The 14,494-nt window shown below is 39.1% G+C and overlaps 1 protein-coding gene across 1 annotated transcript in view; it reads left to right on the top strand.

The window, feature by feature from the left end:
• The window catches only part of LOC114668858 (zinc finger protein 271-like), an 82,433-nt gene extending 68,083 nt beyond the window's left edge, over positions 1 to 14,350 (top strand). The window contains exon 6 of the mRNA XM_051934596.1: positions 12,612 to 14,350. Coding sequence (XP_051790556.1) covers positions 12,612 to 13,462 — 851 coding nt within the window. The 3' untranslated portion in view covers positions 13,463 to 14,350. The remainder of the gene's footprint in view (positions 1 to 12,611) is intronic.
• The last annotated feature ends 144 nt before the right edge of the window (positions 14,351 to 14,494 follow it).

A 14,494-nucleotide genomic window follows, 5' to 3' on the forward strand; every position in this document is an offset into this window, starting at 1 on the left:
ACTGTATCATAAGTACAATAAGTACAAACAGTTCTACAAGGAGCACTTGAGCCGCCATCGTGGATGTGGATCTAAGAAAGGGTAACCACACAGGAACAGTAGCTCTGCTTTGACGCTGGGTGCCGCCAGTCTGCAAAACCTAACAGAGAACTTGCGTACGACAGGGTATGAGGTACCGTGGAAAAGTGCGTGGCTTTATGCCAAGTGTAGGTTTTATACATCGCAATTTGAACGTGGAAACATTCTTACGCAACATTTCTGTGCGTACGCACCGTTTATACATGAGGCCCCTGGTCCTTTCCCACTCTGAAGTAAGTTTATAGCGACTAGTAATTCTGATAGTGTCAGAGTTTTTTCCAATTCCTCTGCACTGAGAGTATCTAGCTGTGGTATCCGTAATGTATAAAAAGATGTATTAAATTGTGTCCTGTGTTCTTTAAACTGATAATGACTTATAGTAGTCTCTAAATGTGTCCATTATATTTTCATGTCCAGTGATTCTATCTCCATCTGTGTTGATGATTACTGATACTGCATTGCAAAATTCCTGCTTATGGATTTGTTGCTCTAAGATCTTGTTAGCCTTCTCTCCGTGTTCATTGTCACGATTTAAAAATGAGTTGTACCGTTTCTTTTGTTGTCAAGAGGTTGAGTTCTGATTGCCATGTCTGTCTTTTCCTAAAAAGTGCCTCATTTGGAGAGCTAGTGTGTTCTTGATCTATTCTGGTAGTGACAGTGAAATTACCAACACATTACTTTTTAAAATGTTCCAATTTGCTAACATGGAATCGAAAGCTTTTGTCACAAATGTTGTAGAATGAGAACTGGAGGACTCATTAGCATGCAACACAACTCTTTTTGCCTCAAAATTTTCGTCAGTCCAGTGCACTGTTAGACTCGACATGCTTATGGGGCTGACCTCTGAGTAACACATATCTAAGAAGCTAACCCTGGTGACATTGTTTCTTAAAAGCTCGTGTATATGTGGAACAATCACAACATATAATGCAGGCAATGAGACATCTGCAAAGTATCGCTGGCTTGGAAGCATGTACCGAGGTTCTAAAAGGTGTAATAGCCGACAAAAATCCTGCGTCTTCAACTAGAGAAAAAGGTTGGTCATCAAGTGCGATCATTTCTATTATTTTATTAGTTCTGTCTTTAGCTCTGGAGCTGTCTTGAGAAAATATCTTCACATTTTGAAGGGTTTGCTGTATGAGGCTACCTCTAGTGAGCCCGGTAGCATCTGATTTAACTTTCGTTTTGGTATCATTAGCTGCAAGAAATTCTGTATATAATTCATTACGGTTGTTCTTCTGGTGGGTGATTAAATTTGTGGTATTGAAAGATTTAATTCTGCAGCCTCCTCACATTTTCTTGTTTTTGCAGGTAGAGCAGATAGCAACTCCGTTGTGTTTTTTTTTTTTTTTTCTTCTTTATAGAAACATTTCACCACATGGCTGACATGCTGCTTTACTAACGATACCTGCCTAATGAATAAACAACGTGTACATTACTCCTGTCAGCTAAAGTAGGAAACCCCGTGTTATTTATTTATTTTTTGTTTGGTGTGAGCACAAGGGGCTGTGCTTGCATGTGTGTTTTCCTGCAGCTCAACATCTGCCTCACCAAACAATGAAAAAAAAAACCATTTAATTATTTTTAGTGAACTGGCAATATTGGCAAGCGTGAATTATATCAGTCGGCTGTACTTGTTTAAATTATACTCATCTCACCGATTCCAATGTCATCATTTTAATGAACATTGGCTGATAACAATACGGTTCCCGATATATCATGCATCTCTACTGCCAACATTGAATTTGTGTCATTGTTTTCTGAAGGCAAACTAACGTTCATAATTATAACCCCTAAGTGAAATCACACATCATGTATCTGAGTGGTACATTGAAGAATGTAATTCTATCTCCCAGTTTTAAGTTTACAGGTAATGACAGCTCATGTGATTTTCAAATTCAGGATTTGTGTATAGGAATAATAACAAGATGTGATCACATGGTTTAACAGGAGTTCTGAAATAAAACTGACAAGCTTAATTTCACACAGGAAGTGTTATATTTGTGACAAATGTTAACAAAATAAATGCCCCAGTGTGACGTTTTAAATTTGAATTAATTTGTCTTATCTGTTAAATATTATTCTTTAGTAATGTTTTTTTAACCAGCTAATAATGCTAATTTAGCAAATATTACAATTCTTTTCTGACAAACCAGACTTTAAAAGCATATTGTTAGGAAAACAAATGTAAAGAGTTTGTTTAAATGGAAATATTAAGAATTATCTTGGAATTCCCTAATTTAACAGTACACACATAATATTGCTTGAGTTTTTATTTTTGACATTGATTTTAACAGTATTTTTTCAGTTACTAGAGAGAAAATGTCAGAATAAATGTGAAGTTTGCACACACTAAGATAAACCAGGTAGTGCATGATAATATTGTTCTTTATGAACCCTATGCTGAAACTCCCCACCCAAACAATATTAAACTCTGTATTTGTTGTTACACATCTCTGACACATATTAAAGTTTAAGCCCTGAATGTTTTTTGATATTTTTGAATGCCAGTGCTAGTTTACTTATATAATATTTGGGTAACTACTTGATGAATATATCCATGTTTTAAAACTGCTATTACTGTTATTATATTTTATATTGTATTATAGAAAAAGGCACAATATTGTTCACTTCAATAATTGAGGTACTAGAATAAAAAGACATTGAATGGGATTTTTGTTTTTGCTTTTGTATCAAATGGTATCTAATACTGTAAAATATCACTGTTATTGGTATTCATTGAAAAATTGGTAGTACAGGTACTCCTCACTTTACGACCTATTTGCTTAACGACCACTCGCACTTACGACCAATCGAGTTTCGACCTGCAATCTGGGGAATCCCCTTTCTCAGCTTGAGTGTCGGTCAGTGGCGAATGGTGACATGCGCACTGAGCGTACTATAGGCTTGCTATGCGCTTTTTCAGTCAGTTTCATTCCTACAAGCAGTCACTGTGTAACCTCGTTTTTTTTTTTTTTTTTTACATATTTGTAACCCCAAAATAGTACAGATGTCGACAAAAAGAAAAAGTATGGCATCATCTGGAGAAATTGTTAAGAAACGAAGGAAAGCTATCGACCTTGAAATGAAAATAAAAATCATACAAGACTACGAAGCTGGCAAAACGGGATCCTGCTCCAAGTGGAGAAGTTCAAGTATCTCGGGATCTTGTTCACGAGTGAGGTAAGAATAGAGCGTGAGATCGACAGGCAGATCGGTGCGGCATCCGCAGTGATGCGGGCTCTGCATTGGTCTGTCGAGGTGAAAAAGGAGCTGAGACACAAGGCAAAGCTCTCAATTTACCAGTCGATCTATGTTCCTACCCTCACCTATGGTCATGAGCTATGGGTAGTGACCGAAAGAACGAGATCGCGAATACAAGCGGCTGAAATGAGTTTCCTCCGTAGGGTGTCTGGTCTTTCCCTTAAAGATAGGGTGAGAGGCTCAGTCATCCGGGAGGGGCTCAGAGTAGAGCCGCTGCTCCTCCGCATCGAGAGGAGTCAGATGAGGTGGCTTGGGCATCTGATCAGGATGCCTCCTGGACGCCTCCCTGGTGAGGTGTTCCGGGCACGTCTAACCGGGAGGAGGCCCCAGGGAAGACCCAGGACACGCTGGAGGGACTATGTCTCTCGGCTGGCCTGGGAACGCCTCAGGATTCTCCTGGAAGAGCTAGAAGAAGCGGCCGGGGAGAGGGAAGTCAGGGCATCTCTGCTCAAGCTGTTGCCCCCGCAACCCGACCTCGGATAAGCAGAAGAGGATGGAGGAATGGATGGATAAATAACATCCTATATATATTTTGTGGATTCAGCAGCTCTCTTTGTGATTTTTGTTTATTTATTAATTAATGAAATGTCATTGGTTTCGCAGCATCGTAGCTAATGTGCTGATGTTACAATTTTCGTTAAAAAGTAATAGGAAATTTTTTTTTAATACATTCATAATCAAAAAAACTAATTTAATTAAGTTATCAAAATCGAAGGTAAAGTAGAGACCACATATTTCTGGTTCGGTATCGATAAATAAATCTTAAGGACAATCATTGCAAACTGCTGGAATCAATTTGGACACAGCCTGTTTCTCACATGGACAACTTTATGTGACATGTTCAAGGGTGGGAAAGTCCTAAGAACCTTTATATATTGGCTAAAGATGGAAAAACTAAAAACACTGTATATAACAAGGCACTTCAGTAAACAATACAAGCACATTAGTGAGTCCTCATTGTTTGTTAATTTATTTTTATTTTAAAGTTGTGTTTTTTTAATTATATTTTTCTCAAACAATTAAAAAAAAAAACATTATTTATCTCCCGGGCAATGCCGGGTATTTCAGCTAGTAACTTAATATTTTGGAACTGACATAGCATTTTATGAACCGATCGTTTACAGATCGAGTAAATCTCCCCGCAGTGGCAAACAGGATGGGATGGAGGGGAACAAACTTCAAGCCACCCACATTTAACTATGCAGACTTAGATAATGTTACGTGGGTGGGTCTGAAATCCTAACCCCCACCCGTGTACATGCACGCCCCTCTGAGCTCTGCACCCCACTCCCCTGAGCTCCATCTCCACCCCATTAGTGACCCGCAGCCCAGACCTTCTCTGCCTATGCTCTCGCTTTGCACACACACAGTAGTCTGTTCTGTTAGGTTACATGAGAAAGTGAATGCATGGACTCTCAAGGTGTGTTTTTGATTATTCTGTACAAAGCGAGCGACATACTTGACAATTTCAGCTTGCACATTGTTAAAACAACAATTGAGATATTATTGTAGATGATTCATATCACACACTCCTAAGGAGAACTTTCATTTTGTTGGGTTCTGGTATGGATTACTGAAGCCAGCTCTGGTAGTGTCGGCTGGTATAAGCAGTTCGTTGTCATTTTCTAGTGCAGAGTATTACATGAAAGCAAGATTATAAACAGATTGCAGGATAGAATACTATTACTTTATGTTCATCAAGAACACAGGTACGTAGTTGGAAACTTGTTAAAGTGTCAATTTTATACAAGTGTTAGGAAGGTTTTCTTCACACATAGAACCAGAAATGTATGGCATAAATGACCATGTAGTGTGGTAGAAAGTAGAACTCTAGCGAGAAGCAAAACTCAACTTGATATTAATTTTGGAGGATGTAGGTGGATAGGATTTGTAAGCTTTGTTGTGCTGAATAGCCTGTTCTTATTAAAATGTTTGCAATGCAATGTTCTATTTCATGCATGTTTGGTAAATGAAAGATGGATTCGATAGCAACTTATCATAAGTCTTCTGAAAATTGCCATCTTGAACGTAAATTTTTTAAGAAGTGCTTTTAGATGTGAAAATGTTTTTGAACAATTACTCAGTATACTGAATGATACAGCCTCAATGCTCATGGGCTATGTTTAAACAAACCACACCACACAAGGATTGGGTGGGCACAGAGCCGGAATTCTGACATGTGATAACACCTCAGAATGAAATGCTATTACGTAGCAGGCAAAGCAAATGGATGCATGGGCACATCATAATTACTCTTAAAAATAAGCTTTTAAAATGTAGTACTAGGGTGTTGTACCGTGTTAGCCATTATGAATGTAGAGAAAAGCCAAGCAAAATGACACCTTTTATTGGCTAACTAAAAAGATTACAATATGCAAGCTTTTGTGGCAACTCAGGCCCCTTCTTCAGGCAAGATGTAAACATCTTGTTTACATGTTTACATCTTGCCTGAAGAAGGGGCCTGAGTTGCCTCGAAAGCTTTTAAAATGGAAACTATATTTAAAGTTTTGGTAACTAAAAATAAATGCTTGATATCCAGCTTTAAAAGTTAGTGTTGAGCCCTGTGGGTGCAGCCTGTCAGAGATTTTGTCTAGTGCACTGCATATACATTAATTTTGAAAGAGAACTTTTATTGAGTTGATTGTAACAGACTTGTCTTTTGATTAAAATTATATTTTCCTGGTACTGGAAAGGAAGTGTAACACGTCAAAAGTCAAGTAAGCTGTGAATTTGTGTGGACTGTATAGATAGTGTGTACCATTAAGAATGCATTATATCCTAAGTGGCATCTCAGGAGCTTTCATTAAAAGTTAAAAGTAAAAGTAAAGTTCTATAAACAGTAAAAAGTAAAGACCTTTTATATCAAATCAAGTTTTTTATTGATGAAAACAAGTACTGCTACCGAGGTAATGTAATGAAATGTTACAAATGTCATTAAATATTAATTGAATAAGAATTGCAATCATTTGTAAACAGTATACAATCTTCTTCTTTCGGCTGCTCCCGTTAGGGGTTGCCATAGCAGATCATTTTCTTCCATATCTTTCTGTCCTCCGCATCTTGTTCTGTCACACCCATCACCTGCATGTCCTCTCTCACCACATCCATAAACCTTCTCTTAGGCCTTCCTCGTTTCCTCTTCCCTGGCAGTTCTATCCTTAGCACACTTCTCCCAATATACCTACCATCTCTCCTCTGCACATGTCCAAACCAACACAATGTCGCCTCTCTAACTTTGTCTCCAAACCATCCAACTTGAGCTGACCCTCTAATGTCCTCATTTCTAATCCTGTCCGTCCTCATCATACCCAATGCAAATCTTAGCATCTTTAACTCTGCTACCTCCAGCTCTGTCTCCTGCTTTCTGGTCACTACCGTCCTGTAGACCTTCCCTTTCACTCTTGCTGATACCCATCTGTCACAAATCACTCCTGACCCACTCCACCCTGCCTGCACTCTCTTTTTAACCTCTCTTCCACAATCCCCATTACTCTGTGCTGTTGATGCCAAGTATTTCAACTCCTCCACCTTCGCCAACTCTACTCCCTGCATCCTCACCATTCCTCTGACCTCCCTCTCATTTACTCACATGTATTCTGTCTTGTTCCTACTGACCTTCATTCCTCTCCTCTCTAGAGCATATCTCCACCTCTCCAGGGTCTCTTCAACCTGCTCCCTACTCTCGCTACAGATCACAATGTCATCAGCAAACATCGTAGTCCATGGGGACTCCTGTCTAATCTTGTCTGTCAACCTGTCCATCACCATTGCAAATAAGAAAGGGCTCAGAGCCGATCCCTGATGTAATCCCACCTCCACCTTGAATGCATCAGTCACTCCTACCACAGACCTCACCACAGTTACACTTCCCTCGTATATATCCTGTACAACTCTTACATACTTCTCTGCTACTCCTGACTTCCTCTTACAATACCACAGCTCCTCGCGAGGCACCCTGTCATGCTTTCTCCAGGTCCACAAAGACGCAATGCAACTCCTTCTGGCCTTCTCTATACTTCTCCATCAACACCATCAGAGCAAACATCACATGCGTGATGTTCTTTCTTGGCATGAAACCATACTGTTGCTCACTAATCATCACCTCTCTTCTTAACCGAGCTTCCACTGCTCTTTCCCATAACTTCATGCTGTGGCTCATCAATTTTATCCCCCTGTAGTTACTACAGCTCTGGACATCCCCCTTATTCTTAAATATCAGCACCATTACACTTCTTCTCCACTCCTCAGGCATCCTCTCACTTTCCAAGATTCCATTAAACAATCTGGTTACAAACTCCATTGCCATCTCTCTTAAACACCTCCATACTTCCACAGGTATGTCATCTGGACCAACGACCTTTCCATTCTTCATTCTCTTCATATAGTTATTGTCTGTGATACCTGCATTGTTATCACTCTTTAATTCAATATTGTTTTTTTATCAGTATGCTGCTGCTGGAGTATGTGAATTTCCCCTTGAGATCGATCGATCGATCTATCTATCTATCTATCTATCTATCTATCTAGCTATCTAGCTATCTAGCTATCTAGCTATCTATCTATCTATCTATCTATCTATCTATCTATCTATCTATCTATCTATCTATCTATCTATCTATCTATCTATCTAGCTAGCTAGCTAGCTAGCTAGCTAGCTAGCTAGCTAGCTATCCTTAGTTCCTCCTTGCTAATCCGTTGCACTTCCTGATTTTCTATCTCCACATCATACAACCTTCTGTCTCACTCTCTCTCGTTCTCTTCATTCATCAGCCTCTCAAAGTACTCTTTCCATCTGCTCAACACACTCTACTCGCTTGTGAGTACGTTTCCATCTTAATCCTTTATCACCCTAACATGCTACACATCTTTCCCAGCTCGGTCCCTCTGTCTAGCCCATTGGTCCTTTTCTCCCTACTTAATGTCCAACCTCTCATACAAGTCATCATACGCTTTTTCTTTAACCTTCACCACCTCTCTCTTCACCTTGTGCCTTATCTCCTTGTACTCTTGTCTGCTTTCTGCATCTCTCTGACTATCCCACTTCTTCTTTGCCATCCTCTTCCTCTGTATACTCTCCTATATTTCCTCATTCCACCATCAGGTTTCCTTTTCACCCTTCCTCTTTCCAGATGTCACGCCAAGCACCCTTCTTGCTGTCACCCTTACTACATCTGCTGTAGGTGCCCAGCTATCTGGTAACTCTTCACTGCCACCCAGTGCCTGTCTGACCTCCTCTCAGAATTTCACCTTACAGTCTTACTTTTTCAACTTCCACCTTTCGATCCTTGGCTCTGCCCTCACTCTCCTCCTCTTTTTGATCTCCAAAATCATCGTACAGACCACCATCCAATGCTGTTTAACTACACTTTCCCCTGCCACCACTTTGCAGTCTTCAATCTCCTTCAGATTGACTCTTTTGCATAGGATGTAATCTACCTGTATGCATCTTCCTCCACTCTTGTACGTAACCCTATGTTCCTCCCTCTTCTTAAAATACATATTCACCACAACCGTGTCCATTCTTTTGGCAAAATCCACTATCCTCTGACTTTCTTCATTCCTCTCCACGACCCTATACTAACCCATCACCTCCTCATCTCCTCTGTTCCCTTTCACCAACATGCCCATTGAAATCTGCTCCAATCACCACTTTCTGTCCCTTGGGTTCACTGTTCATCACTTCATCCAACTCACTCCGAAAATCTTCTTTGTCATCCATTGCACACCCAACTTGCAGTGCATATGCACTAACAGCATTCATTATCACACCTCCAATTTCCAGCTTCATAATCATTACTCTGTCTGACACTCTTTTCACCTCCCAAACACTCTTGACATACTGTTCCTTCAGAATAACTCCTTCCCCATTTCTTCTCCCATCCACACCATGATAGAACAATTTGAATCCCCCTCCGATCCACCAGGCCTTACTCCCCTTCCATTTAGTCTCTTGCATGCACAATATATCAACCTCCCTTTTCTCCATCATATCTACTAACTCTCTCCCCTTACCAGTCGTGCTGCTAACATTCAAAGTTCCTCTCCTCAGTTCCACTTTCTTTACTTTCCTCCTCTCCTCTTTCCTCCAGACATGTCTCCCCCCTCTTCTCCTTCTTCAGCCAGCAGTAGCCCAATTTCTGCAAGCACCCTGTTGGCTAACAGTACTGGTGGCGGTTATTGTTAACCCGGGGCTTGACCGATCCGGTATGGAAATCTGTATTGTTGTCTGCTGTTGATCTGGCAAAATTCTATACCGGATGCCTTCCTGACGTAACCCTCCCCATTTATCTAGGCTTGGGACCGGCATGAAGAAACACACTGGTTTGTGCATCCCCTGTGGCTGGGTTGTAAACAGTATACAATAAAAATATAAAAACAAACATTCAAGAAAAAAGAACAATATAGTCTTTTGTAAACAACTTTTCTGAATAGTTATACACAAACAGAACAGACAAGTTGAGTTAGAGATCCTTTTCCCACTTTTCTGTTGGATCTTTGAAAGGGAGGGGCTGTAAAATGGTTTTATATATTACAGAAATTCTGTCTGAGTCCTCAAGACTGATCAGTATTTTTTCCAGCTCAGCATAGAGGGAGGTGAGGAAAATTGGACAAGTTCTGTTTAACAAAGTTGCTAATTTGAAGATAGTGAAAGAAGTGTATTGCTGGAAAGTTAAATTTGGAATGTAATCATTCATAGGATGCAATGACGTCTATGTACAGATCTCTAATTGATTTAATCCCAAATGTTTTCCAGGCATTAAAAACTGTATTTGTTTGAGAGGGTGTGAAAAGGTGGTTCTCATGCAGAGGTGCCACAGATAAAAGCTTCTCTATGTTAAAACGCTTCCTACATTGGTTCCATATTCTGAGTGAGTGAAGTACTATTAGGTTTTTAGTATATTGGCGATAACTTGCATTTGTTGGGGTACAAAGCAAGGAATATAAGAAATACGGCAGGATTTTATTTCTATTGCAGTCCAAGCCTGTGTATGTTCATCTATTTGTGTCCATGTCCAGGTTTTAATAGTTTGTATATTTGCTACCCAGTACTAAAACTGAAAGTTAGGTAGAGCCATGACACATTTCGTCTTAGGTCTTTATAGGGTCATTATTTGGATACGTGGATGTTTTAAATTCCAAATAAATGTTGTTATGGTTGAATCTAATTTCTTAAAAAGTGATTTATTGATGTTTATTGGAATGTTTTGAAATAAAAAGAGAAGCTTCAGAAGGATATTCATCTTAACAACGTTAATTCTTCCAGCTAAAGTGAGATGAAGGGTTGACCATCTATGCAAGTCTTGCTTAATTTTTTCCATATAGACGGCGAAATTTTGTTGATAAAGAGCTTTATGTTTACTTGTGATGTTTACCCCTAGGTATTTAAACTGATCTGCGATGATCAAAGGAAGGTGTCCAATCTTACATTTTATGCTTGAGAATTCACTGGGAAGATGACACTTTTATTCAAATTGGTTGAGACCAGAAATCTTTTGAAATTCTGTTAGTGCTGTTAGGACTGCAGGCACAGTATTTTGTGGATCTGATATATACAGTACTGTATCATCTGCATATAGAGAAACTTTCTATTCCAGTCCTTCACTGATTATTCCCTTTATCTGATTAGCATTTTGACAGTGAACTGCCAGTGGTTCAATGGCAATTGCAAAAAGCAGTGGTGACAAGGGGCAGCCTTGTCTGGTACCACGTACTAGTTTAAAGTAGTCTGAATTAATGTTAATACAAACTGAAGCTTCTGGATTGGTATACAGTAGTTTGATCCATGCACAAATGTTCGGGCCAAACCCAAATTTCTCCAATCACATCCCTACTTCAAACACAACGGTTTACAGATTTATACTTATTAATGTTTCTGTAATTTAGAAATAAAATACTCACAACTACATTTTTTGTATTGACTCGCTTGCAATTCTTGCACACATGCTTAAATGTATTTTGTGGTTTTTCATCCTTGTTTGCTATAAAGCCAAAGTATTTCCTGCCATCACTCCAGCTGCCCTCTTTGTCAGAGTTTACAAACTCTGAGGTATCTCTCAGAATCTTTGACACGATTGAAACTGCCAGACCCAAAAGTGTATCAACGTGGGCAGGGCCACCACCACAAGAAATTCAGTATGGTGTCACCGTCAAATTGTTATCTCCCTTTGTCATGGCAAAATGTATAGAAAAGAAGGTGCTTGGTATTGTATGCAAGCTTCATTGTGCAAAGTATCCTTATGAATTTAATAAAGATATTTGAATTCCACATCAAATTAAGAGATTTCTTGGGTGAATCTTTCGTGGCATCTCTCAAAAGTATTTGTTAACCTCTAACTAAATATCATTTCATGAATTCTTGGTGTTTGCACAGTGCTTCATGTTAGAATAACTCCTATGGGATTCGTAGGACTTGAGCTCATGTTAATAGTCCATGTGGACAATTCAAGGGCACCAACTGAGCGATCTAACTTTGGTATTGTAAATAATATAATAGAGTTTCTGTGCCTAAATATCTCATGACATGCACATTTGAAACGCACCTCGAAGCTACATTTTTAAAGCATCTGTGCTTTGAAAGCTTGACACGGTTTTCGACATTCCTACCACTATCTGTTAGATCAGATATCCTGGGTTTTCTCACCTAATTATTTTTTTCCCAGACTACTGCAGCTCCTGAAGGCTTATACATTTAATATATTGCTATGTTCATTCATCTGGTTTGTGACGGATATTAATTAAGTCATTTTAAAGTACACTTTGGAGTGACTTGGGTTTAATTGCAGAGAAATGTCGGTGCACATTCTGATTAATAAAAGTGCATTTCACATGTTTGGCATGGCACACTCTCTTTTATAAATGAAACTTTAATATCTTGAAAACTGAAGATGACCACTTTTTATCTCCATTAATCAAATGAAATAAGAACAAAATGTAATTGTGAATAACATTTTGAGAGTTTTATGACAAAATCTTGATGCAGGTCTACAATTTAGTTCATAAAATATGACCAACAGTCTTGTCAGTTGGGTCTGTCACAGGTGATTTATTTAGTTTACTCTCTTAAATTCTTGGCTCCTGTGATTGTGCTTATATGGTGAGTAGCTGTAACACAGAACGCCAAATTATCAAAGTGAGATTAAACTTTTGAGATTGCTTATGCCTGTCAGTGGATGTTTATAATTTTAACCAGCATTTGATATTGTGACTTAATGTTAGTAAAAGGGCAGTGGATTGAAAAATAAACTTTTATTTTCTTTAACTTCTTACAGGAAAAAAATCTCATACCTGTTCTGAATGTGGGAAACAATTCAGGTACAGGAGTCATCTTCGGAAACACCTTAGAAGTCACACAGGAGAGCAGCCATATTGCTGTAATGAATGCGGAAAACTGTTTTCACAAAGTAACCATCTTCAGATCCACAAAAGAATTCACACCGGAGAGAAACCGTATTGCTGTTCTGAATGTGGCAAACAGTTTTCAAGAAGAAGCACTCTTCAGAGCCACAAAAGAATTCACACAGGAGAGAAGCCATATTGTTGTTCTGAATGCGGTAAACAATTCTGCCGCAGCAGTAGTCTTCAGAGCCACAAAAGTATTCACACAGGAGTGAAGATGTATTGCTGTTCTGAATGTGGCAAACAATTCTCCCGAAACAGTCATCTTCAGTGTCACAAAGTAATTCACACAGGAGAGAAGCCATATTGCTGTTCTGAATGTGGGAAGCTATTCGCTAAAAAGAGTTGTCTTCAGAGCCACACAAGAGTTCACACTGGAGAGAAACCATTTCGCTGTAATGAATGTGGCAAACATTTTTCAGAAAGGATCGGTCTTCATAGGCATAAAAGAATTCACACAGGAGAAAAGCCATATTGTTGTTCTGAATGTGGTAGACAGTTTGCTCAAATGAGCAGTCTTAAGATACACTCTACAGTTCACACGGGAGAGAAACCATATTCTTGTTCTGAATGTGGCAAACGATTCTCACAAAGTAGTAATCTGCTGGGCCACAAAAGAATTCACACTGGAGAGAAACCTTACAGCTGTTTAGAATGTGGCAAACAGTTTTTACAAATAGGCACCCTTAAGAGACACAAAAGTGTTCACACTGGAGAAATATGAAATGGGCACACTCGGAGAATGCTCATTACTCAGAAATGGAACGTATTTATAACTAACCAATTCTCAAACAAGCATATGCAAATAATAAAGGGAGGTGTTTTGCAAGAGTTAATAATGAAATGAATTGAGTTGCAGGAGACAAACTGACAAGGAGAACCTGTGTGCCACACAAACTGCCAAAAGACCACAAGAGAAGTTGACTACAAACATGCAGGATGCAGAACAGCCAGAAATAGAAAAACCTATTAAGACACTAGAAGAAACTCAACAAAATTCAAAAACAAATAAGGCACCTAAAGACCATAGCCAACGTTTATTTTCAAGGAATACATCAGCAGAACAAAAGCATCCTCTGGATATACCTTACCACACATAACAAAACACAAGCTATAAATCACTTTGTAATCCCTGTGCTATCGTACAGTTTTGGTGCAACCAACACGCCCCAACATGAGCTTCATAAACTAGACACCAAAACCAAACAAAACGCTGCATGCATGTCAACTCATATGGAAAAATGAATGTATTCCAAGAGTCCATATACAAAAATCAGAAGGAGGGTTTGTGCCTAATTGAAACTGACTACACTTTCAAATCAGCAATAAATGGGCTCTAAACTTACCTGATGAGCTCAGGATTCTCAAATGTCCTAAAACTACTGAACCACTAAGTAAGAATTCCCAAAATAGCATCCATAATCAAACTAGCTGAGCAAATGAGGAAAGGTTAGAAACTTCCCAACTACTTGCACAGATGGCCACAGCACAACATGCCAAGCAACAGAAGGAAGAATTCAAAAAATTAAATCTCCAAAAAAAAAAAAATGCAGTGATAAGTTTGCTGCCTTCCGCCATAGCCTCTTGTGGACCCAAAACGTACGCATGCATGGCTCACAAGGCACAAATTCCAAACAAAGGTGACTCATGGCTGCACAATACAGTGGCTTGCATTATTAAAGGCATCAACAGAAGATTGCATAACCAATAAGAGGAATTTCTGCCAAACAGCTGGAAACAGTCACACATCTCATTG

The sequence above is a fragment of the Erpetoichthys calabaricus genome, chromosome 1 (genome assembly GCF_900747795.2).
Source record: "Erpetoichthys calabaricus chromosome 1, fErpCal1.3, whole genome shotgun sequence".
Classification (NCBI taxonomy): domain Eukaryota; kingdom Metazoa; phylum Chordata; class Cladistia; order Polypteriformes; family Polypteridae; genus Erpetoichthys; species Erpetoichthys calabaricus.